Source organism: Taudactylus pleione, unplaced genomic scaffold (genome assembly GCF_031769625.1).
Source record: "Taudactylus pleione unplaced genomic scaffold, aTauple2 ptg003137l, whole genome shotgun sequence".
In the NCBI taxonomy this organism is placed as follows: domain Eukaryota; kingdom Metazoa; phylum Chordata; class Amphibia; order Anura; family Myobatrachidae; genus Taudactylus; species Taudactylus pleione.
In genome coordinates, this window is record NW_028287496.1 from 3,071,924 (window position 1) to 3,099,386 (window position 27,463).

At 45.4% G+C, this 27,463-nt stretch overlaps 1 protein-coding gene across 3 annotated transcripts in view; it reads left to right on the forward strand.

The window, feature by feature from the left end:
- Positions 1–27,463, forward strand: part of LOC148430836 (pancreatic lipase-related protein 2-like) — a 167,456-nt gene that overhangs the window by 58,591 nt on the left and 81,402 nt on the right. For all 3 annotated transcript variants that reach the window (XM_088466440.1, XM_088466439.1, XM_088466441.1), the window contains one exon: positions 9,556–9,681. In XM_088466440.1, the coding sequence (XP_088322566.1) occupies positions 9,556–9,681 (126 nt within the window). The remainder of the gene's footprint in view (positions 1–9,555; positions 9,682–27,463) is intronic.

The window sequence follows — 27,463 nt, forward strand, 5'->3', positions numbered from 1 at the left end:
TTTGCGAGCGCATGCTCTGAATCAAGGTTGTTTTTTTTTTTTAAACCCGACCTCCAGGCCGCTCACTAAGCTGTGGGTGACCACCCACAGCTTTAGCGGGCAGCCTGGCGATGGTCGCGATTATCGGACTTGCGACGAGACCCTTGTGGTAGGGTCTCATCCACTGCAAGCCCCAGTGAGCTTCCTGCTCTAATAGAGCCGGAAGCTCAGTACTGACATCACTTGTGATGTCTGTAGGGCGGCTCACACATGGCAGGCGTTCCTTCTAGAACGCCTCCATTTGTGCAGCCACCCCACCCCGACCCACCTTCAAAATGGGGCGAGCTGTCGATCAACATCGACAGCCACCCCGTTTTGCTGCGAGCCCCAAGTGAGCGGATCTGAATCAGGCCATAGAGCAAAAAAAGCTTATACTTAACAGACTTCACAGGGACCATATGGAGTCATAGTTGATGTTGTGTCGGGCTGCCCTTGCTTTAACACTAAGGTGTACAAGAAAAGTAAGAGTACATAAGGGGCAAAACGCCCACCCAATGCGTGACAATAATTAAGAACAATACTCACCTGCTATAGAAAATCAGTCAGTCTCAAAAGAGACACATGCATGCAGCGTCTTAACCACCAGAAAACCTGGAAGTGACGCGTGCGTGTCAGGGGTAATGATAAACGCTATATTCAGTTTATCATTACCCCTGACACGCACGCGTCACTTACGGGTTTTCTGGTGGTTAAGACGCTACATGCATGTGTCTCTTTTGAGACTGACTGATTTTCTATAGCAGGTGAGTATTGTTCTTAATTATTGTCACGCATTGGGTGGGCGTTTTGCCCTTTATATGTATTTACTTTGGTTGTACACCTTAGTTGGTGTTGTGTCCCGTGATGGCGGTGCTGCTAAACACCGAAATGGCTGTCGGGCTGCTCTTGCTTTAACACTATGGCTCCATATGGTCCTTATGAAGTCTGTTAAGTATAGGCTTTTTTGCACTATGCACTTTAATATGTGATATGCTTAATTTAAGCATGCACAATACAGAATACTTTGCATTTATATGAAGGTGTGCTGGTCGTTCCTTTTATGGAGATGCTGACCCACTTCTCGAACCGCCGCCCGCTTCCGCCAGCAATTATTTATTAAAGGGATATACAAAAGAAAATAGGTTGGAAAAAAAAACATGGTGTGCTGCAGGCGGCCTGGACCCCCTGCCAGGACCGGGCCCAGGTAAAATGTACCCCCTCCCCTCCTCTCGGCGCCCCTGCCTAAAGGGGTGCTGTAGTGTTGTCCAGGGGGTGATCTGTCCATCAGGGGTGCTGCCCCCAAGTGCAAAATAAACAATTATTTTTTGGTGTTTGTTGATGCACATGTGGCTACAGCCCACACAATTCACAAAGTAGCAGCGCCAAGCATGCGCCTGTGTCATAAATCAAGGGCCGGCTGGCTCGTCTGTTAAAGGGTGGTGTAACCCCCAAAGTGCGCTCCAAAAAAAATTAAAAATTCTTCTTTTCTGTGTTTGTAAATTGTGTGCGCAGTAGCCACACGTACATCAACAAAGTAGCAGCGCCAAGCATGCGCCTGTGTCATAAATCAAGGGCCGGCTGGCTCATCTGTTAAAGGGTGCTATAACGCCCAAAGTGCATTCCAAAAAAAATAAAAAATATTTTTTTTCCGTGTTTGTGAATTGTGTGCGCGCAGTAGCCACACGTGCATCAACAAATTAGCAGTGCCAAGTGTGCATCCTACTACAAGGCTCTCGTTGCAAGCCCTATGGTCGCGATGGTCTTGGGTGGTCACCCACAGCTATGCGAGTGGCCAGGAAGCCGTTCGAAAAAAACAGAAGGCCGGCCCTGATTCAGAGCGAGCGCTCTGTCAGAGCGTCCGGCTATGAATCAGGCCCAGTGTCCCATAAAGGCTGTAGTCCTAAAGAGGTGCTGTAGTGTTGTCCAAGGGGTGCTCTGTGTATCAGGGGTTCTCCCCCCAAGTGCAATAAAAACATTTTTTTTTTCTATTTGTGTGCGCTGTAGCAGCGCCAAGCGTACGCCTATGTCATAAGTCACGGTCCGGTCTGAAGGACCTGCCAACAATTTCTGACATGTCTACTGTCATTGCATATGATACTGTCACCATTGATAGAATGGAGGAGGATTACATCGGTGATAGCATCCACGGAGGCCCCTGTACAAACTGACTCTATTTTACCTAAGTTGTCACCCCTTGTGTTTACTCCAAAAGAGTGTTTAGTGCAGCCGGGAACCTTGTCAGCGAAAGGCGTAGGAGGTTGCTTCCACAAAATGTGGAGAAGATGATGTTCATCAAAATGAATTATCAATTCTTCCAGGAAGACCAGAATCCAGAAAGTACAGAGGGACCTGTGGTGGTGGATTCCAACGGGGATGTGAGGATGAGGATAACACTGAAGAGGGTGAAGAATTGGTAGATAAGGAGGATGAGGACGACATCTTGCCTCCGTAGAGCCAGTTTGTGCAGGGACAGATTAATTGTCAGCTTGTTTAGTGGGGGCTAAAACGAACCAATCATTTCATACACAGTCGTGTGGCAGACCCTGGCGCTGAAATGATTGGTTTGTTAAAGTGTGCATGTCCTGTTTATACAACATAAGGGTGGGTGGGAGGGCCCAAGGACATTTCCATCTTGCACCTTTTTTTTTCTTTGCATTATGTACTCTTTGGGGCTTAGTTTTTCAAAATGCCATCCTGTCTGCCACTCCTAGATGGGCCACGTGTTTGTGCCACCCACTTGTGTCACTTAGCATAGTCATCCAGCTACCTCGGTGCTACCTTTTGGCCTAAAAACAATATAGTGAGGTGTAAAGTGTTCAGAATAGACTGAAATGAGTTGAAATTAATGTTATTGAGGTTAATAGCGTAGGAACAAAAACAAAAAAAACAATTCTGTGATTTTAGCTGTTTTTATGCTTTTTTTCCCCAAAAAATACAGATTCAAAACACAAAACCCAGAACCCAAAACACAGAAGGGTGGTTTTGGCAAAAACAATCCAGCTCCAAAACACGAAGAAAGATCCAGATCTAAAACACGAAAAGTGGCAGGTGCACACCCCTAATATAAACATGATGTACCGCATCCTATAAGATGTGCCACGATTAATGTGGCTTCCATAGTTTCCAAGCTCGCTCGTAGGTTGGCCTTTGATTTTTTTCAACACGGTTGAGGTTGATTTTTTGTTTTTGCAAGAGACTACGATTAGTAAATTGGACATCCTCCAGAAAGCAAAATGAGTGGAGGAGGGATCCTTCTTAGTGGTCTCTTGTGGCCAAATCATACGGTGGGGTGGCAGTACTTTTTACTGACATGGTAACTGTATGCAAGGTTATAGATTTGCAGGCAGGTAGATGTATGATTTTGGATATCAACATGAAGGGCCTATGGTTGATCAAAGTTTATGGGCCGCAGATGTCCTGGGGTAGGAAATGGCTCTTTATGGAGATTAAACCTTTCCTTTTACGGCTCATCAGGTTATCTATGTTGGTGATTTTAAAACCATTGTTAGACCAAAGGACAGGGGAGGTACAAGGGGACCTCTGGGCCCTGATTCCCATTTTCTAGTTAGTATGGTTAGTCAGGCTGGTCTGATAGATGTGCATATTCGTCACTCCCCTGACTCATGGATTTCACTTATTTTAGCGACAGCCATATGTCTAGAATAGGTAGAATTTTTGTTACGGAGTCTTTGTTAAGGAGTCTCCTAAAATCTCATCCTCAGGGGTGAGGTTGGTGGAGTTCTCTGATCATGGTTTTGTCTGAGCACTCATTTGTCAGAGAGAGGATGGAGGAATTTCTGAGGGTGACACCAGGTCTGAATCTTGAAGCTGTCTCTTGACTCTTTAGAGAGTGGTATACTGTAACAGCAGGTGAAGTTATAAAAGCAATAGAGGGGTTAAACCCCCAAAAGTCACCAGTACCAGATGGATTAACATCTGAGTTTTATAGGATCTTTTCAGGCCTCCTAATTCCCTGCCTAGTGGAAGTTTTTAATGAGAGCCTGGATGAGGGAATTCTACCTCCTTCCATGTGGTTATCCACACTTAATTTACTGTCTAAAGGAAAGGACCGATCTTGTATTGAGAACTGGTGCCCCACAGCCCTTCTTAATTCGGACAGGAAGATTCTGGCAAAAGTACTGTTTAATAGGAATTTTTTGAAGCTGTTGCTTTCACCTTCTCAGCACTGCCCGGTAAAGGGTTGTAGTACCTTTAGTGCTGTTCTTGGTGTCTGGAAAGCCATTGAGCGGTGCAGGGCTGAGAAGACGGGAAAGTACTACTGGCATTGGATCAGTCTAAGGCCTTTGACCGGGTAAACTATGAGTACCTTTGGGCCCTACTGAAATGGTATGGTCTTCCATAGTGGGTGTTGAATTGGTTGCAGACTATTTATCGTTAGGCCAAAATCTTCCCACTTGTAAATGGTTGGGTGGATCCCACTTTGGTGTGGGCTCTGGTGTCCGTCAGGGTTGGCCCTGGAGCCCCCTATTATACTTTTTGAAATTGATCCCTTCATCAGAAGAGTAAAGAGTGGAGACAGGATTGGACACAGGTGATGTCCGTGAAACGGTTTGCTGACACTGAAAAGACACTGAAAAGAAGTCGGTCTTAGGGGGGTGTTATTCATGAATAAGAAATTCAATGTTGGAAACTCTGTCTGTAATATAGAAAAGACATGGATTATATTAGACACTGGAACTGCGATCGATCTGGAAGGAACACTTGAACCCCGGGGATGGCAGGACCTCCAGCTGGGTAGGTAAACAGGAAGGTGCATACAGTAACTGGAACCAGAGGTGGAACAGCTGGAACTGACACTGTGTTAATGGCATGCAGACTGCAAATAAACTGTTAATGAGCTGCAGCAAAGAAAGAAAGGATGTCCAGACAGCCCTTATATACCATGGGATGGTGCAGGATTGGTTGCTAGGACTCTTAGGAATGTGCAGTGACTGGATTGGCTCAACCACGTCACCTGTCCAAATCCAAGATGGCAGCCCCCCGTGGTCAATAGCGCTGGAGCACTGCCAGTAAAACCACCAGCCAGCTCTCCTGCCCACTTCCCTGAGTTATCACCTGGACCAGCACTACCTCCAGAAGCCAGCACCCCCGCTGAAGGTACCCTGCCAGAGTGCCTGGACAAGTAAGGTCCGTGATCTCCGGTAACACACAGACCTGTTCGTGACAGTGGTGGCCTATGCAGATGACATCATGGTTGTTCTGTCTTCACAGACAGAGGCTCATGATGTGGAACACCTAATCTGTGAATACTCTGAGGCCTTGTCCAGGGTAAATCATGAGAAGTGTGAAGTTTTCTGGATGGGGGAAGACGGTGATGAGTTCTAGCTTCTGGACAGTTTCCCTCAGGTTAGTCAGAAAATAAAAATTCTAGGCATCAAATCTGACAATGGTGATTATGCCTTCCTAAATTGGGATGAAAAGATGGAAGTTATATTCGAGGGAAAAGGTTGACCTGTGCAAAACTTAACCGATTCCTATTTTTTGTATGTCAGTTATGTGTGCTTTTTGCCTCAATCTATGTGGTCCAGATTGAATTCCTTGTTCTTCCTGCTGTTGTGGGGGAATAGGATCAATATAGTCAAGAAGGGCAACACCTACAGACCAAGGAAAGACAGGGGTTTAGACATGGTAAACCCGGTTGTTTTTTTTTTCTAACAGCCTTTTTAAAACTAAACATTGGGAGTATGTTTTTAGATACTCCCCCCACGGTGGGTAGAGGGATTCAGATTTTGTGTGTCTCCCTTCCACAGTTTGTGGATAGAGGGAGGTCAAGTGAGAAGCTTTCGGAATCGGCATGGTTACCTCCCGATCTACGTCATCCAGAGCTTAAAGGTGATAAGGCAATATGATGTGAAAGTGGGGGGGAAGTCAAAAACATTTCCAGAAGGGAGGGGGGAGAAAATAATTTTGCAGACACACTTCCGTGTCCTGCTGTCACTGAGGTACTGTCCAGACGATGGCGCTTCGGGCCAGATTAACTCCCAGAGAATACTGCAGATGTTTAAAGATAATTCTTGGCTCTCTTTTCATGTATAGCTTTATGTTGGAAGGAACCTCAGGTGGCAGAGTGCCAGTGATTGTGGTTGCCCGCGGGAGGAGTGTCCAGGGGTAGAGGAAACGATGGACCATTTCCTGCTTGAGTGTCCCTTTAATGTAAAAGTTTATGAGGCGGTATCAGGGGCCATTGGTATCTCGTGCCTTTTGGGTCTCAGTTACCCTGAGTGGGCTTATGAGGCAGTCACAAGGTATGGTGGATTTAAATTGAACATGATTAATTTAGTTAGTTTAGCGGTTAGATTTCACACATGGAATGCACGGTGTCATGTTACCATAAGGAAAAAGGTCCTCCCTTGTGAAGAGGTGGTCGGTTTAATTCTACAAGAGGTGAAGTGGATGATGTATCTTGATAAGAAAAGGCTGGATGCTGTCAGCTGGTCTCATTGGTTGGATCAGTTGAAGCCCCCTTGAGTGGGTGGTAGACAGTCTTTTCTATGTCCATCTATGGGTTCTTTTACTTCCTTCACTCCCCCGTAGATTTTTGATGTTATGATTTTTTTTGATGGAAAGGTTTACATACAGATGTGTCCACATACACCTTTCTTAAAATCTAGCCATATATCTAAATGTGCCATGCCTTTGAATCTATGAATTAGTCACGCCTTGTGATTTTTCTTAAAATTTGCTACTTTAATCTTCTAATTTATATAAATACTTTTGCAGGGAAAAAAAAATTAGGATTCATCCAATTGCTACTCGTCATGGAGCGTCTAAGCCGTGCTGGCATCTCATGCCAAACTAAGCAAAAAAGGGAAGGTGTATGAGGACCTGTACATCTACCTATAGGTATTAGATACTGGTGAAGGGTAATGGTAGGTTAAGTTTTGATAGGTTAGTGTGTGATGTAGATAGTTTAGGAGTGTATTTAAATCCTTGCTTAGTTTTCCTTTGGAAAGAGAGGATTGTATATAGGTGGTAGGTTCAGTTGTTTGTATTATTTATCTTTTTGTGGGGATTTAATATGATGAAATATTATGGTTACTTATGTTTTTCTTGGTTATGTATATTCTATTTTATGTATTTATTTATATTTTATGTTGCAAGTTTTAAATAAAATGAATCATGTCCTCCTCATATACTCTGTGCTGCTGGGATACCCTGCTCCTTCCACTATATACTTGTGGTTTCCTGCTGCCTACATCCTCCTTCTCCCATTGTGACTTTGTCTGTTCTATATTCTGCCATGTCCTCACTAATGTACTGACTTTCTTCTAGACTCATCTGTGAAACTGTGAGCATTACACTGATCTGATTGCATATAGGTTATTTTATTCCTGTAAACACATAAAGGGTCATGACGAGCTCAGTTGGGTCCCAATAGTGGGGGGTCAATGGCCATATTAGGTCATGGCCATTCATCGTTGTGCTGCCACTGAGGGGAGATGTGGTTGTGCTAGCTTGGGGGCACCAACCTGAAAGCCTTGGCCCACAGACAGGCCCGGGTACTTTTGTACCCACCCACTATCTCTCATCACTCTAGCAAACGGCAAATGATAAAGATAGAATACAATAAGATGCTCAGACTCTAGTCAAATGCTCCTTAGAAAAATGAAGATGGAATCCATTAACAGGGGTATTCAATATGGGAGCGATAACATAGTTTTTGCGTTAATATCGGAGCTATGACGTCATTATCGCAGGTTTTAGTTTTACACTGTATTCAATATCAAAGACTTATCGCAGTTTTGAAAAGTCTCTGATAAAAAACGGGGATAACTTTTCACCATTGAATAGGTGTCGAAAAAAAATGCAGAATTGGGGTTTAGGGGTGCAGGCTTAAAAAAAATAGCCTGCACCCCTGGAAATGACATTTAAAAAAGAACTGTGTAAAAAAAAAAAAAAGTTAAAAAAAAAAATAGGGACACCCCAAAAAATTAATTGAAAAATTGAGGTGAAAAAAAAAAAAATGGGAAAAAATTGTTTAACAATAAGGAAATAGGTTCAGGGCTATTCTGCAAGTATGCGGCAGGCGTTTTGTAGAATAGATTTATAGCGGCAGGTGCACAAATGCAGAATTTTTAAAAACTTACTTTAGGGACTTAAAAATATGCTAGTACCCATTCTCATGTACCCCAAATTTGATGGGACCACTTAAAAAAACGAAAAAAATAACCTAATTGCTCTTCTGCATCACTTCTTCAATGTCGGGAAAACAACACCTGCTGCGGCTATTTAAATCCCCGACTTTCAATTAAAGGCTAAAACGGGGGTACCCATAGTGATCACCCATGGTTTTACAACTTTAGGGGGGTCTTACAATTTTTTTTAAGGAAAAATTCGTAACTTTACGCAAACCCAACTTCGGAGTTTCCCGTTTTCGTTAATTTTATATCGAATACGGGCATAAGCGGGAGCGCGCCCGATACTTTAACGCAGGTAAAAACTCCGATATGAAACGTTAACTTCGACAGTGAAGTTAACGTTTCATATTGAATACCCCTCTAAGTGTCATAAATTTTCTATCATCGTTCCATTATCTGTCAATTAGCCTCCAATCATCTGCCCATAAATCTTCCATCATCTGCCCATCATTGTCCCATAAAAATCTTCTTATCATTCACCCATCATTGCCAATCACCCTTCCATCATCTGCCCATCAATCTTCCATCACTGTCCCATCATCATCCCATTGTAATCTCATCTTCTGTCTATCATCCACCCATCATCCACCCATCATTGTCCCATAAAAATCTTCTTATCATTCACCCATCATTGTCCATCACCCTTCCATCATCTGCCCATCAATCTTCCATCACTGTCCATCATTTCCCCATACTCCTACAATCATCTGCCCATCATCCTTCCATCATCTGTCCATCATTTCATACTTCAATCACATGTCCATCATTTCCCCATCATCCTCCCATGATGGTCCCAATCATACAGATGTGTCCTCTAGCATCTCTACCGCTTCCGCAGCAAATGACGCCATGTATGGCGCGGAATGCATACCCACAGGCGGGTACACATGCTGCGTTTGCATTTGTGACTCCATAGCATTGCATGGTGTGAACATTGCTGCACTATGCCGTGTGCTTAGTGCACGCATCCATGGCTAATAGCATGATGAGATGTATGCGCAGAATTGTAGTGAGATCAGAAATGATGCAAGAGGACACATCTGTACATAACTCATCCGTGTGCCATAATCATCCTCCCAATATTCTCCCACAATCTGTTCATCATTGTCCTATGATCATCATCACATCCTCTCCCCATCATCCTGTGATCGTCTCCACATCATCCTCCCATTATTCCCCCATCATCCGATCCTCCCACCATCCAGAGAGAACTATGCTCTGTGCCAGGAGACTGTGTGATGTAATAACAATAGGAAAAGGCTCCTGAGCTTGTGCTCTCATTTCCATCTATACATGACCCCTACTCCCCGCTAAGAGGATCTACTTCATTTCTGAGATAATAATGAATTGACCCCGGAAAACTATTTTTTCTCTGCAGATTGTCAGTGCAAAAAATCTGTCTTCACTGCGTGAATCAAACTTTGACTGCAGCAAAAAGACGGTGTATGTTGTACATGGATATACAGAGCATGGCAGTGACCCCTGGCTGGTTACTGTATGTCAGGTAAGTGACTACAAACTAACACAATGTAACAGGTAAAACATTTTTCATTGATTGTCTGTATGTATGGGATTAATAGCATAAACTGTACATTTGCAGATGGAGTTGTATTTGTTGAAGCAGGCAAAATGGCCTGTTTCCTAGAATACTGGCTCCGCCCCCCAAATGCTGCAGCATGTCAATCTTCCTGTGTACACATAGAGGCGCAACAGTGCAAGCGTTACACAGTACATACACACAGAGGCGCAACAGTGCAAGCATTACACAGTGCGTACACACAGAGGCGCAACAGTGCAAGCATTACACAGTACATACACACAGAGGCGCAACAGTGCAAGCATTACACAGTATGTACACATAGAGGCGCAACAGTGCAAGCGTTACACAGTGCGTACACACAGAGGCGCAACAGTCCAAGCATTACACAGTGCGTACATACAGAGGCGCAACAGTGCAAGCATTACACAGTACGTACACATAGAGGTGCAACAGTGCAACCGTTACACAGTGCATACACACAGAGGCGCAACAGTGCAAGCATTACACAGTACGTACACATAGAGGTGCAACAGTGCAACCGTTACACAGTGCGTACACACAGAGGCGCAACAGTGCAAGCATTACACAGTGCGTACACACAGAGGCGCAACAGTGCAAGCGTTACACAGTGCGTACACACAGAGGCGCAACAGTCCAAGCATTACACAGTGCGTACATACAGAGGCGCAACAGTGCAAGCATTACACAGTACGTACACATAGAGGTGCAACAGTGCAACCGTTACACAGTGCATACACACAGAGGCGCAACAGTGCAAGCATTACACAGTACGTACACATAGAGGTGCAACAGTGCAACCGTTACACAGTGCATACACACAGAGGCGCAACAGTGCAAGCATTACACAGTGCGTACACACAGAGGCGCAACAGTGCAAGCATTACACAGTGCGTACACACAGAGGCGCAACAGTGCAAGCATTACACAGTGCGTACGCACAGAGGCGCAACAGTGCATACACATAGAGGGGCAACAGTACAAGCGTTACACAGTGCATACACATAGAGGGGCAACAGTACAAGCATTACACAGTGCATACACACAGAGGAACAACAGTGCAAGCATTAGACAGTGCTAGGGATGAGCGAGCTCCATCTGATCTGAGCTGGGAACCGAGTCAGGCTCAGAATTTCCCGTCGGGCTCGGATCTGAAATCGAGGCAAAACGTCATCATACCGCTGCTGGATTCTCGTGGGTTTTGGGTTCTATAAAGGTCCCGTGATCGCCGCCATTTTTCATTCCGGCTGTGGAGTGTGCAGAGTTAGGGAGCTGGATCTGTTGGTTGTTGCTCAGTGTTGTGTGTTACTACTTAGTTATAAATAATAAAGTACTGCTGGCTGGCTCCTGTGAAGAGGGAGGGAGCTGGGAGCTGTTGCTGATGCTGACCATAGGGGCAGGCTGGCTACTTTTGTCCATATACAATACATAGGGACTGGCTGCCTACTGTTGTCCTTGTCCATATAGGGGCTGGCTGTTGAACTGTCCATAGGAGCTGGCTGGCTGTAGTGCTGTGTTGTCCAGGGGGTGCTCTGTCCTTCAGGGGTGCTCTGTCCGTCAGGGGTACATAGGGGCTGGCTGGCTCGCTACTGTTGTCCATATACATAGGGACTTGCTGGCTACTGTTGTCCATATACAGTCAGGTGCATAAATATTGGGACATTGACAGAATTTTCATATTTTGGCCTCTATTCACCACCACAATGGATTTGAAATGAAACAAACAAGATGTGCTTTACCTGCAGACTTTCAGATTTAATTTGAGGGTAATTACATCCAAATCAGGTGAACGGTGTAGGAATTACAACAGTTTCTATATGTGCCTCCCACTTTTTAAGGGGCCAAAAGTAATGGGACTATCAACTCAAAAGCTATTTCATGGACAGGTGTGAGCTATTCCCTCGTTATTTCATTATTAATTAAGCAGGTAAAAGGTCTGGAGTTGATTCTAGGTGAGATCCAAAGAACTGTTCAGTAAAATGATCTTAAAAAAATAAATTGAAATCATCTGAGGAGAAACATAATTTTGCCAATATGCCATTTACGACACGGAGTGGCAAGGAACGGCTAAGGTCTTTCCCTATGTTCATGACTAGTGGTTCAGCTTCACATGACGATGGAAGCCCTCCTTTCACTAGAAAAATTAAATGAGTTAAGCTGGTAAAAGCACAGCGAAGAACTGTGCGTTCTAAGATATCACAAATCCCCAAGGAGAGTCCAATTGTGGTGGCGGTTGCGATGCCTGACCTTCCCAGCACTGGATGTGAAGAGGTGGCTCCTTCCACCATATGCACGCCCTCTGCAAGTGCTGGAAGGAGCACCCACAGTCCAGTTGCTGATATTCAAATTGAAGAGGTCACTGTTGAAGTACAACAGGATGAGGATATTGGTGTAGCTGGTGCTGAGGAGGAAGTTGATGAGGAAGATTCTGATGGTGATGTGGTTTGTTTAAATCAGGCACCAAGGGAAAGAGTTGTTGTCCGTGAGATGAAAAAGCCCATAACGGTCATGCCTGGGCAGAAGTCCAAATATTCTACCTCTTTGGTCTGGAAATATTTCAGTCCAAATCCAGACTACTGTCTTGCCATATGTTGCATATGTAAAGGTGTAATAAGTAGGGATAAGGACGTTACCCACCTAGGAACATCCTCCCTTATACGTTACCTGCAGCGCATTCATAAAAGTTACTGCCAAGTTCAGAAACTGTGGCTAAGACAATAAGTAATCCAGGGACACCTAAATCCCTTTGTCCTGTTGGATCCAGAGCGCCTGCAAACCACACTGTCAACTTCCTCCTCATCAATTTAATCCTCAGTCAGGATCGGCAGTAGTCCTGCAGGACATGTCATTGGCATGACTGACTCTCCTATCCGGGATTCCTCCGGAGGATCCTGCATTGCTACGCCTACTGCTGCCACTGCTGCTGTGAGTTGTTCATCATCCCATAAAGGAAGTAGGAACACCACTACTTCTTTTACTAAGCAATTGACCCTCCAACAGTCCTTAGCGAGGAGGATCAAGTTCGATAGCAGTCATCATGTTGCAAAGCGGATAACGGAGGCCATTACTGCTATGTTGGTGTTAGACGTGCATCCGGTATCCGCCATTAGTGCAGTGGGATTTAGACAATTGATGGAGGTAGTCTGTCCCCGGTACCAAATTCCATCTAGATTCCACTTCACTAGGTAGGTGATACAGAGAATGTACAGAGATGTCAGAAAAAGTGTCCTCAGTGTCCTGAAAAATGCAGTTGTACCCAATGTCCACTTAACCATGGACATGTGGACAAGTGGAACAGGGCAGACTAATGACTATATGACTGTGACAGCCCACTGGGTAAATGTATCACCTTACGCAGCAACAACAGCAGCGTCACCAGTAGCAGCATCTCAGAAATGCCAGCTCGTTCCAAGGCAGGCTACGCTGTGTATCAATGGTTTCAGTAAGAGGCACACCACCAGCAACCTCTTAGAGAAACTGAAGGAAATCATCGCCCAATAGCTTACCCCACTTAGCCTCTCCTAGGGATTTGTGATATCTGACAATGCCACCAATATTGTGCGGACATTACATTTGGGCAAATTCCAGCATGTCCAATGTTTTGCTCACACAATAAATTTGGTGGTGCAGAATTTTTTTAAAAACGACAGGGGAGTGCAGGAGATGCTTTGGGTGGCCCGAAAAATTTCGGCCCACTTTCGCCATTCAGCGACTGCGTGCCGAAGACTGTAGCACCAGCAAACACTCTTGAACCTGCCCTGCCATCACCAGAAGCAAGAGGTTGTAACACGCTGGAACTCAACCCTCTATATGCTTCAGAGAATGGATGAGCAGCAAAAGGCCAGTCAAACCTATACATCCACCTACGACATAGGCAAAGGAGGGGGTATGCACCCGACTCAAGTGCAGTGGAGAATGATTTCCATGTTTTGCAAGGTTCTCCAGCCCTTCAAACTTGCCATATGTGAAGTCAGTTCAGATACTGCCAGCTTGAGTCAGGTCATTCCCCTCATCAGGCTTTTGCAGAAGCAGCTGGAGAAAGTGAAGGAGGAGCGAAGACGGAGCGATTCCACTCAGTATGTGGGACTTGTGGATGAAGCCCTTCATTTGCTTTCCCAGGATTCGAGGGCGGTCAATCTGTTGCAATCAGACCACTACATTTTGGCCACCGTGCTCGTTCCTAGGTTTAAAGCCTACATGGTATCTCTCTTTCCAGTGGACACAAGCCTGCAGAGGTGCAAAGACCTGCTGGTGAAAACACTGTCAGCTGAAGCGGAACATGACACGTCAATAGCTCCTTCTTCATTTTCTCCCACAACTGGGGCTGACAGGAAACAACTTAGATATCCTAACCAACCCACTGGTGGTGATGTAGGGCAGGCAGGACCAAGTTTCGACATCTGGTCCGGACTGAAGAATGTGACAACAATTTCTGACATGTCTACTGTCACTGCATATGCTACTGTCACCATTGAATGAATGGTGGAGGATTACATCGGTGACAGCATCCAAGTAGGCATGTCAGACAGTCCGTACCTGTACTGGCAGGAAAAAGAGGCAATTTGGAAGCCCCTGTACAGACTGAATCTATTTTACCTAAGTTGCTCCCCCTCCAGTGTTTACTCCAAAAGAGTTTTTAGTGCAGCCGGGAACCTTGTCAGCGAAAGGCGTAGGAGGTTGCTTCCACAAGACTTGGAGAAGATGATGTTCATCAAAATGAATTATCAATTCTTCTCGGAAGACCAGCCTCCAGAAACTACAGAGGGACCTGTGGTGGTGGATTCCAGCGGGGACAAATTAATACTCTGTGAGGATGAGAATGGAAGGGCAATTCCATCTTGCACCTCCATTTTTTTTTTTTCTTTGCATTATGTACTCTTTGGGGCCTAGTTTTTCAAACTGCCATCCAGTCTGCTACTGCAGTGCGACTCCTGGATGGGCCATGTGTTTGTGCCGCCCACTCGTATCTCTAAGCATAGTCATCCAGCTACCTCGGTGCAACCTTTTGGCCTAAAACAATATTGTGAGGTGTTCAGAATAGACTGGAAATGAGTGGAAATGAATGTTATTGAGGTTAATAATAGTGAAAGAACAATAAAAACACAAATTCTGTGATTTTAGCTGTTATGTTTTTTTCCCCAAATAATACAGATAAAAAAAACCAAAACCCAGAAGGGTGGTTTTAGCAAAACCAATCCAGATCCAAAACCAAAACAAGAAAAGTGGCCAGTGCCCCTAGTACACACACAGGTGCAACAGTGCAAGTGTCACACAGTGCAAACACACAGAGGCGCAACAGTGCAAGCGTTACACAGTGCGTACACACAGAGGCACAACAGTGCAAGCGTTACACAGTGCGTACACACAGATGTGCAACAGTGCAAGGGTTACAAAGTGCGTACACTCAGAGGCACAACAGTGTAAGCGCTACACAGTGCGTACACAAAAAGGCGCAACAGTTCAAGTGTCACAGTGCATACACACAGAGGCGCAACAGTGCAAGAATACATAGTGCGTACACAGAGGCGCAACAGTGCAAGTGTCACAGTGCGTACACACAGAGGCACAACAGTGCAAGCGCTACACAGTGCATACACACAGATGTGCAACAGTGCAAGTGTCACACAGTGCGTACACACAGAGGTGCAACAGTGCTAGCGTGGCACAGTGCATACACACAGGCGCAACAGTGCAAGTGTCACACATTGTGTACACACAGAGGTGCAACAGTGCTAGCATTGCACAGTGCATACACACAGAGGCGCAACAGTGCAAGCATTACACAGTGTGTACACACAGAGGCACAACAGTGCAAGCGTTACACAGTGCGTACACACAGAGGTGCAACAGTGTAAGCGTTACACAATGAATACACAGATGCGCAACAATACAAGTGTCACAGTGTGTACACACAGAGGTGCAACAGTGCAAGCATTACACAGTGCATACACACAGATGTGCAACAGTGCAAGTGTCACACAGTGCATACACAGATGCGCAACAATACAAGTGTCACAGTGTGTACACACAGAGGTGCAACAGTGAAAGCATTACACAGTGCATACACACAGATGTGCAACAGTGCAAGTGTCACACAGTGCATACACAGAGGCGCAACAGTGCAAGCGTTACACCGTGCATACACACATAGGTGCAACATTGCAAATGTCACACAGTGCGTACACACAGAGGCGCAACAATGCAAGCATTACACAGTGCGTACACAGAGGCGCAACAGTACAAGTGTCACAGTGCATACACACAGAGGCACAACAGTGCAAGTGTCACACAGTGCATACACACAGATGCGCAACAGTGCAAGCATTACACAGTGCATACACACAGAGGCGCAACAGTGCAAGCATTACACAGTGCGTACACACATAGGTGCAACATTGCAAATGTCACACAGTGTGTACACACAGAGGCGCAACAATGCAAGCATTACACAGTGCGTACACAGAGGCACAACAGTACAAGTGTCACAGTGCATACACACAGGCACAACAGTGCAAGTGTCACACAGTGCCTACACACAGATGCGCAACAGTGCAAGCATTACACAGTGCATACACACAGAGGCGCAACAGTACAAGTGTCACAGTGCATACACACAGAGGCACAACAGTGCAAGTGCTACAGTGCGTACACACAGAGGCACAACAGTGCAAGTGCTACAGTGCGTACACACAGAGGTGCAACAGTTCAAGTGTCACACAGTGCATACACACAGAGGCGCAACAGTGCAAGTGTCACACAGTGTGTACACACAGAGGCACAACAGTGCAAGCGTTACACAGTGCGTACACACAGAGGTGCAACAGTGCAAGTGTCACACAGTGTGTACACACAGAGGCACAACAGTGCAAGCGTTACACAGTGCGTACACACAGAGGTGCAACAGTGTAAGCATTACACAGTGCATACACACAGAGGCGCAACAGTAGAGAGGAGACGGAGGTACTGATTGTAACAGGGTAAATATGTTCTAGGCTGGGTCGCCTCATAGATTTATGGTCTCTGGGCACAATTTGCAATGAAGGAGGAGAATAGATTTGGTCCATGTTTTAATAAAAAGGGGAGGCAAATATAGGATAAGATGCTTCATGAGAGGGCGTCTGTGGCATTATTTTATTTATGCAGGTGTGTGTGTGTGTGTGTGTGTGTGTGTGTGTGTTTAATCTAGTGCATTATTTTTTATTGTGGGGGGGTCATATCGAGTAGGAATTTTAATAATGGAGGTTTGGGTCTGTGAAATCTGGAGCTGAATTTAAAAAGAGATTTTTAATGAGCAAGAAGAGTTGGCCAGATTGTGGATCTGGTTTTATGTCTAATGATTCTATAGAGGTCACTGTTATGGTATCTGTATTGAAGAGAGGACACTTGCATAGTTTCTGTTTTGTCAGATGGGGCTGGTAGGTTATGTATTTGTTTATAGCTCTTTGACATATCAAGTTATTTCTATGGCTATTTAAACCACACCCATATTAGATACACCACGCCTCTGACCACACCCACATTAGATACACCACGCCTCTGAGACATTTATTATGCTTTTTTTTTCCGTCTCAGTTATTTGGTAGAAAATCGAGGGCCACGTGCTTGTGTTTGACCCCAGGCTTAAAGTTGCCAGCAAGCCTCTGTCCATCCCCCACTGTGCTTCCCAACTCTACCCAACATTTTTGTGTTCGCCCCTCCCCCAGGCTGCACTTACCTACTAGTGCTTCCTGTTACTTACAGGCAACTTCTGCTGAGTCCGAGACTGCTGCTACTGGGTGGGTCCCGAGAGGTAGAGCACTGCTGCCGGGATGGGGCTGGAGAGACTGAGCACTGTGGTGGGGCGCAGCTGCCTGACTCTTTGGGTCTCTCAGCCAATGATCCGAGGAGACAGTTCAGCTTACATCAGACTCCTCAGATCTGATTTGACTTTTTTCTCTTTCTCATTAATCACAATATATTTAATATTGGTCATTTATACCAGGGATATTGTTTGCATATTAGCAAGGTTTGATGGAATTGACACAATAATATTTGATCATTTTGACACAATAAAATTAATTCACTAGTTAATTAAATAATATTTATTTGCATGTAACTGTTACAATTGAGTATAAATCAATAAACTGTAGGAATAATATAAAATCTATTTTAATGAGACTTCATTACAGTAAAGACATTATTTAGATATTAATAGATTATTTATTTCTAAGATTTATAGGCTAATCCTAGGTAACTTTATATCAGTATAATAAGCTATCATAGGAGACCTATCTGAACTGTCAGATTCCAATGTTAAATGAATGATGAGCGGTGATTGGAGCATGGACATATAAAAGACCCGGTAAGGGTAACAGTTGGCTTGCCTTTGTGAAAAAGCTACAGCGAAAGGCGCATCGGCGTTAAGCTATATTAATAAGATAATGTGCCCAATTGAATAGAGACTATGCTGTATTATGTTCTAACCAGACAGTGACAACGCCGCTACCTGCTGTGAGCACATACAGTGTTACATCGCGGTATAATGGCTGCACGCGGTGACTGTGTCTTAGCAGTACTAAGCCGGCACAGTGCCAGCTAACTACGGACCGCGGCTGTGGTCACGTTGTGTGCAGGGAAAGAAACCTAGAGATTGAGTGAGATTGTGTTATTACGGCTACTTGCTGAGTCTATATCCGGGCAATACTAAGCCGGCACAGTGCCAGCTAACACCAAACCGCTGCTGTGGTTTTGTTGCTTGCAGTGAGATCAATCTATATTATAAGAGGCTACGGATATGCATTATAGTTTCAGACATTATGTGCCAATACATTGGAAGCCTGTGTAAAGGCATTCAGCAATAGATGAGACTGAATTATAAGCCTTTAATAGTGTGACATTATAAGAGCTAACATAGACTGTCTGCAAGAATCTGTAACTATTATCTGCTACATCCTTATTAAAGGGTGAGTGTGTCACTGAGCTAGAAACAAAGTGAGTTTAAAATCAAAACAATGTGTCTTGGTTAGATACTCTTATTAATATAGGCTTTGACTTTTGCATAATTATAACTAGGGGTGAGCGGGTTCGGATTTCTGAAATCCGAACCCCCCCGAGCCCCCCCGATCCGAGTCCGATCCGAGTCAGGCTCGACTTTTCCCGCCTGACTCGGATCTGACATCGAGGCAAAACGTCATCATCCCGCCTTCCGAGTCTCGCGGGTTTTGGATCCTATATAAGGTACCCGCGTCGGCGCCATTTTCTCACTCGGCTGTGGACAGTGAAGAGGGAGGGTGGGAGTTAGTGCTGTGTAGTGTAGTGTAGTGTAGTGCTGCTGTTGTCCACTACTTCAAAGTCCATAGGGGCTGGCTGTGTTGTGCTGTGCTGCTGTTGTTAATAGGGGCTGTGTCCACTACTTCAAAGTCCATAGGGGCTGGCTGGACTGTGTTGTGCAGTCAGTTCCAAAGTCCTGTGCAGTGTCCCAGTCCTAAAGGGGTGCTGTAGTGTTGTTCAGGGGGTGCTCTGTCCATCAGGGGTGCTCCCCCCAAGTGCTAAAAAAATAATATATTTTCTGTGTTTGTGAATTGTGTGCGCAGTAGCCGCACGTGCATCAACAAAGTAGTGCCAAGCGTGCGCCTGTGTCATAAGTAAAGGGCCGGCTGGCTTGACCGTTAAGGGTGCTGTAACCCCCGAAAGTACACTCCAGTCCAAACCAAAAAAAAAATTATTTTCTGTGTTTGTGAATTGTGTGCGCAGTAGCCGCACGTGCATCAACAAAGTAGTGCCAAGCGTGCGCCTGTGTCATAAGTAAAGGGCCGGCTGGCTTGACCGTTAAGGGTGCTGTAACCCCCGAAAGTACACTCCAGTCCAAACCAAAAAAAAAATTATTTTCTGTGTTTGTGAATTGTGTGCGCAGTAGCCGCACGTGCATCAACAAAGTAGTGCCAAGCGTGCGCCTGTGTCATAAGTAAAGGGCCGGCTGGCTTGACCGTTAAGGGTGCTGTAACCCCCGAAAGTACACTCCAGTCCAAACCAAAAAAAAATTATTTTCTGTGTTTGTGAATTGTGTGCGCAGTAGCCGCACGTGCATCAACAAAGTAGTGCCAAGCGTGCGCCTGTGTCATAAGTAAAGGGCCGGCTGGCTTGACCGTTAAGGGTGCTGTAACCCCCGAAAGTACACTCCAGTCCAAACCTAAAAAAAAATTATTTTCTGTGTTTGTGAATTGTGTGCGCAGTAGCCGCACGTGCATCAACAAAGTAGTGCCAAGCGTGCGCCTGTGTCATAAGTAAAGGGCCGGCTGGCTTGACCGTTAAAGGGTGCTGTAACCCCCGAAAGTACACTCCAGTCCAAACCAAAAAAAAATTATTTTCTGTGTTTGTGAATTGTGTGCGCAGTAGCCGCACGTGCATCAACAAAGTAGTGCCAAGCGTGCGCCTGTGTCATAAGTAAAGGGCCGGCTGGCTTGACCGTTAAGGGTGCTGTAACCCCCGAAAGTACACTCCAGTCCAAACCTAAAAAAAAATTATTTTCTGTGTTTGTGAATTGTGTGCGCAGTAGCCGCACGTGCATCAACAAAGTAGTGCCAAGCGTGCGCCTGTGTCATAAGTAAAGGGCCGGCTGGCTTGACCGTAAAAGGGTGCTGTAACCCCCGAAAGTACACTCCAGTCCAAACCAAAAAAAAATTATTTTCTGTGTTTGTGAATTGTGTGCGCAGTAGCCGCACGTGCATCAACAAAGTAGTGCCAAGCGTGCGCCTGTGTCATAAGTAAAGGGCCGGCTGGCTTGACCGTTAAAGGGTGCTGTAACCCCCAAAGTACACTCCAGTCCAAACCAAAAAAAAATTATTTTCTGTGTTTGTGAATTGTGTGCGCAGTAGCCGCACGTGCATCAACAAAGTAGTGCCAAGAGTGCGCCTGTGTCATAAGTAAAGGGCCGGCTGGCTTGACCGTTAAAGGGTGCTGTAACCCACAAAGTACACTCCAGTCCGAACCAAAAAAAAATTTATTTTCTGTGTTTAGCCGCACGTATATATCAAATCGATATAACATAAATGGAGGACCAAACTTTCTCCGATAAAAATAAAATAGAGAAAGATCAAGAACCACTTCCTCCTAGTGCTGAAGCTGCTGCCACTAGTCATGACATAGACGATAACATGCCATCAACGTCGTCTGCCAAGGCCGATGCCCAATGTCATAGTAGAGGGCACATACAATCCCAAATGGCAAAGTTCAGGAAAATGACCTTGAAAAAGACATTTAAATCAGCTGAAGAGAAACGTAAACTTGCCAATATGCCATTTACGACACGGAGTGGCAAGGAACGGCTAAGGTCGATCCCTAGTATGTTCATGACTAGTGGTTCAGCTTCACATGACGATGGAAGCACTCCTCCCACTAAAAAAATCAAAAGAGTTAAGCTGGCAAAAGCACAGCGAAGAACTGTGCTTTCTAAGAAGATATCACAAATCCCCAAAGAGAGTCCAAGTGTGGTGGTGGTTGCGATGCCTGACCTTCCCAGCACTGGACGGGAAGAGGTGGCTCTTTCCACCATTTGCACGCCCCCTGCAAGTGCTGAAAGGAGCACCCACAGTCCACTTGCTGATATGCAAATTGAAGATGTCACTGTTGAAGTACAACAGGATGAGGATACTGGTGTAGCTGGCGCTGAGGAGGAAGTTGGCGAGGAGGATTCTGATGGTGATGTGGTTTGTTTAAATCAGGCTCCGGGGGAGACAGTTATTGTCCGTGGGATGAAAAAGCCCATCACGGTCATGCCTGGGCAGAAGACCAAACATTCCACCTCTTTGGTCTGGCAATATTTCTATCCAAATCCGGACAACAACTGTCTTGCCATATGTACCATATGTAAAGGTGAAATAAGTAGGGGTAGGGACGTCAACCACCTAGGAACATCCTCCCTTATACGGCACCTGCAGCGCGTTCATATAAAGTTACTGTCAAGTTCAGAAACTTTGGCTAAGACCGTAAGCAGTCCAGGGACACCTAAATCCCGTTGTCCTGTTGTATCCAAGCGCCTGCAAACCACACCGTCAACTCCCTCCTCGTCAATTTCCTCCTTAGTCAGGATCGGAAGTAGTCCTGCAGGCCATGTCACTGGCATGACTGACTCTCCTATCCGGGATTCCTCTGGAGGATCCTGCATTGCTACGCCTACTGCTGCCGCTGCTGCTGTTGCTGCTGCTGGGAGTCGTTCATCATCCCAGAGAGGAAGTAGGAACACCACTACTTTTACTAAACAATTGACCCTCCAACAGTCCTTAGCGAGGAGGATGAAGTACGACAGCAGTCATCCTGAAGCAAAACGTATAACTGAGGCCTTGACTGCTATGTTGGTGTTAGACATGCGTCCGGTATCCGCCATTAGTGCAGTGGGATTTAGACAATTGATGGAGGTAGTGTGTCCCCGGTTCCAAATCCCGTCTAGATTCCACTTCACTAGGCAGGCGATACCGAGACTGTACAGAAACGTCAGAAAAAGTGTCCTCAGTGTCCTGAAAAATGCCGTTGTACACAATGTCCACTTAACCACGGACATGTGGACAAGTGGAACAGGGCAGACTAAGGACTATATGACTGTGACAGCCCACTGGGTAGATGTATCACCTTACGCAGCAACAGCAGCAGCGTCACCAGTAGCAGCATCTCAGAAATGCCAGCTCGTTACAAGGCAGGCTACGCTGTGTATCACCGGTTTCAGTAAGAGGCACACCGCCGACAACCTCTTAGAGAAACTGAGGGAAATCATCGCCCAGTGGCTTACCCCACTTAGACTCTCCTGGGGATTTGTGATATCTGACAACGCCACCAATATTGTGCGGGCATTACATCTGGGCAAATTCCAGCACGTCCCATGTTTTGCTCACACAATAAACTTGGTGGTGCAGAATTTTCTGAAAAGCGACAGGGGCGTGCAGGAGACGCTTTGGGTGGCCCGAAAAATTTCTGGCCACTTTCGCCATTCAGCGACTGCGTGCCGAAGACTGGAGCGCCAGCAAACACTCTTGAACCTGCCCCGCCATCACCTGAAGCAAGAGGTTGTGACGCGGTGGAACTCAACCCTCTATATGCTTCAGAGGATGGAGGAGCAGCAAAAGGCCATACAAGCCTATACATCCACCTATGACATAGGCAAAGGAGGGGGTATGCACCTGACTCAAGCGCAGTGGAGAATGATTTCCGTGTTGTGCAAGGTTCTCCAGCCCTTCGAACTTGCCACACGTGAAGTCAGTTCAGACACTGCCAGCTTGAGTCAGGTCATTCCCCTCATCAGGCTTTTGCAGAAGCAGCTGGAGAAAGTGAAGGAGGAGCTAAGACGGAGCGATTCCGCTCGGCATGTGGGACTTGTGGATGAAGCCCTTCATTCGCTTTGCCAGGATTCCAGGGTGGTCAATCTGTTGAAATCAGACCACTACGTTTTGCCCACCGTGCTCGATCCTAGGTTTAAAGCCTATGTGGTGTCTCTCTTTCCGGCCGACACAAGCCTGCAGAGGTGCAAAGACCTGCTGGTGAACACACTGTCAGCTGAAGCGGAACGTGACACGTCAACGGCTCCTTCTTCATTTTCTCCTGCAACTGGGGCTGCCAGGAAAAAACTTAGGTATCCTAAGCAACCCGCTGGCGGTGATGCAGGGCAGGCAGGACCAAGTTTGGGTATCTGGTCCGGACTGAAGGACCTGGCAACAATTTCTGACATGTCTACTGTCACTGCATATGATACTGTCACCATTGACAGAATGGTGGAGGATTACATCGGTGACAGCATCCAAGTAGGCATGGCAGACAGTCCATACCTGTACTGGCAGGAAAAAGAGGCAATTTGGAGGCCCCTGTACAAACTGGCTCTATTTTACCTGAGTTGCCCCCCCTCCAGTGTGTACTCCGAAAGAGTGTTTAGTGCAGCCGGGAACCTTGTCAGCGAAAGGCGTAGGAGGTTGCTTCCACAGAATGTGGAGAAGATGATGTTCATCAAAATGAATTATCAGCTCTTCCAGGGAGACCAGCCTCCAGAAGGTACAGAGGGACCTGTGGTGGTGGATTCAAGTGGGGACGAGTTAATACTTTGTGAGGATGAGGATGTACACACTGAAGAGGGTGAGGAATCGGTGGATGAGGAGGATGAGGATGACATCTTGCCTCCATAGAGCCAGTTTGTGCAGGGACACATTAATTGCCAGCTTGTTTTGTGGGGGCCCAAACGAACCAATCATTTCAGCCACAGTTGTGTGGCAGACCCTGGCGCTGAAATGATTGGTTTGTTAAAGTGTGCATGTCCTGTTTATACAACATAAGGGTGGGTGGGAGGGCCCAAGGACAATTCCATCTTGCACCTCTTTTTTTTCTTTGCATTATGTACAGTTTGGGGCCTAGTTTTTCAAACTGCCATCCTGTCTGCCACTGCAGTTTCACGCCTAGATGGGTCACGTGTTTGTGCCGCCCACTCGTGTCTCTTAGCATAGTCATCCAGCTACCTCGGTGCAACGTTTTGGACATAAAAACACTATTGTGAGGTGTGAGGTGTTCAGAATAGACTGGAAATGAGTGGAAATTAAGGTTATTGAGGTTAATAATAGCATAGGAGCAGAAAAACCTACAAATTCTGTGATTTTAGCTGTTTTTATGCTTTTTTTAAAAAAAATACAGATCCAAAACACAAAACCCAGAACCCAAAACACGGAAGGGTGGTTTTGGCAAAACCAATCCAGATCCAAAACACGAAGAAAGATCCAGATCCAAAACCAAAACACAAAACACGAAAAGTGGCCGGTGCACACCCCTAATTATAACACATATTATATTATAGGACACACAGTCCTGGTCTGAATTCATAAGCAATATCTCGCATGATTAATATACATATTATGTTCCTATAATAATATAGATGCAACATTGTTGCGACACAATTTGAGGATCACAAGTGATATGTGAATATGCTTCTCTGCTATTGAGTAATATAATTTATAATATAAATGCAGATAAATTCATGCTAATTCTAATAGCTCTGCTTTTACTCTATTTTTCAGCAATCCACTAGTCAGAATATACACATACAGCGTCTCATAACACTAATGGGACACAGAGATTAATACAGCCACTTGTATTTTAATTTTCATTACTTTTTTTTATCGTTTTACTTCACTGATTTTAATACACTTTGTATATTTAATATTGTTATTCAATAAAAGTTCTTTTGTTTACATTTACATACCTATACCAACATTATTGTGCATCCAAATGATTGGACTACTTTTCTCTTTTTGGTGTTGTGTATTAAGACAGCAATGTAACAATAACGGCTCCTCAGCTGCACTACCAGTTAAATTAAAACAATGTAACAATAACGGCTCCTCAGCTGAGTAATGGTTACATTAATACAATAATGTAACAATAACGGCTCCTCAGCTGAGTAATGGTTACATTAATACAATAATGTAACAATAACGGCTCCTCAGCTGCAGTAACTGTCACATTAAGACAACAATGTAATAACGGCTCCTCAGCTGCACTAACGGTTGTATTAAGACAACAATGTAATAACGGCTCCTCAGCTGCACTAACGGTTACTTTAAAGTAACAATAACTGCTCCTCAGCTGCACTAACGGTTACTTTAAGGCAACAATGTAACAATAACGGCTCCTCAGCTGCAGTAACAGTTACATTAAGACAACAATGAAACAATAGCGGGTCCTTGTCACGGCCAGGCTTTCTCGGCATGGTACCTGCCGGGTATTACCTGTGAGGTCATTGTGGCTGGGGGTCTCTGGCAGCGCTGCTGGTGTTTGGCAAGGGGCATTAGCAGCATGTGGTCCTGTGCGGGCACATTGTCACTAGGCCTGGTGAGGTCTGGCGGTGTTTCTGTTTCGTTGGCATGGGCGCTGCCATCTTGCCTGCGGCCATGTGATCCCAGCTGTCCAATCCTGGTAGGTCATGTGCTCATTCCAGCCAGTCACAGCATGGCACTGAGTATTTAGGAAGGTCCAGAGCCTTCCTTCCTTGCCAGTGCAACGTGTTTCTCAGCTGCGGCTGAGAGAGAGTACCTGTGCCTCCCAGCTGGCCTTCACTACCTCTGTCTGCATCAGTTACAGCTCATCAAGCCTGCATTCAGTTACAGCTCACCATACCTGCATTCAGTTACAGCTCACCATACCTGCATTCAGTTACAGCTCACCATACCTGCATTCAGTTACAGCTCACCATACCTGCATTCAGTTACAGCTCACCATACCTGCATTCAGTTACAGCTCACCATACCTGCATTCAGTTACAGCTCACCATACCTGCATTCAGTTACAGCTCATCATACCTGCATTCAGTTACAGCTCATCATACCTGCATTCAGTTACAGCTCATCATACCTGCATTCTGTTACAGCTCATCATACCTGCATTCAGTTACAGCTCACCATACCTGCATTCAGTTACAGCTCATCATACCTGCATTCAGTTACAGCTCATCATACCTGCATTCAGTTACAGCTCATCATACCTGCATTCAGTTACAGCTCATCATACCTGCATTCAGTTACAGCTCATCATACCTGCATTCTGTTACAGCTCACCATACCTGCATTCTGTTACAGCTCACCATACCTGCATTCTGTTACAGCTCACCATACCTGCATTCTGTTACAGCTCACCATACCTGCATTCTGTTACAGCTCACCATACCTGCATTCTGTTACAGCTCACCATACCTGCATTCTGTTACAGCTCACCATACCTGCATTCTGTTACAGCTCACCATACCTGCATTCTGTTACAGCTCACCATACCTGCATTCAGTTACAGCTCACCATACCTGCATTCAGTTACAGCTCATCATACCTGCATTCAGTTACAGCTCATCATACCTGCATTCAGTTACAGCTCATCATACCTGCATTCAGTTACAGCTCATCATACCTGCATTCAGTTACAGCTCATCATACCTGCATTCAGTTACAGCTCATCATACCTGCATTCAGTTACAGCTCATCATACCTGCATTCTGTTACATCTCACCATACCCGCATTCAGTTACAGCTCATCATACTTATACTGGACTGTCCCTGTCTTTCACTATCTGGACATTTGTTCATTAACCCTCACTACAGTTATCAAGTGCACCTTAGAGCTTTCCCTGGACTTTTTTGTTTGCCATTCCATGTCTTCTATATCACTTATTAAAAACCCCACTTTTTCATTTAAGTCTGCTCCTGTGTCTACTTCTATCACCACCCTTGGTCCACAACAAATTCAGAACCTAACAGTTTGCACTGGCACCATGGATACGGCCACGGGACTGGAGTCTGGAGTGGATTTATTTCGCTGTATTGCAGGTTGTTTAGAAAACCTGGAAGCTATGCAACATCAATTGGCCCAGTTCCTACAGGAGATGTCTAAATGCAAAGATACTCTGCACACTTCGTTAATCACCCCTGGGGTATCAGCACCTTCACCTCCTCCTGTGCCTGGTAATACAGGGACCAAGGTATCCCCTCATCTACGTCTACCCATGCCAAGCAAATTTGATGGCAATACTAAGGTCTGTTGTGGTTTTTTAAATCAGTGTGATATACACTTTGTTACAGCCTGATAACTTCCCCACTGCTAGAACCAAAGTGGCATACATCGTGTCCTTGCTGACCGGCTCAGCTCTGGATTGGGCTTCCCCACTCTGGGAGCGTTCAGACTCACTGCTGAATAATTATGCAGACTTTGTATCTTCATTCAGGAGGCTTTTCGATGAACC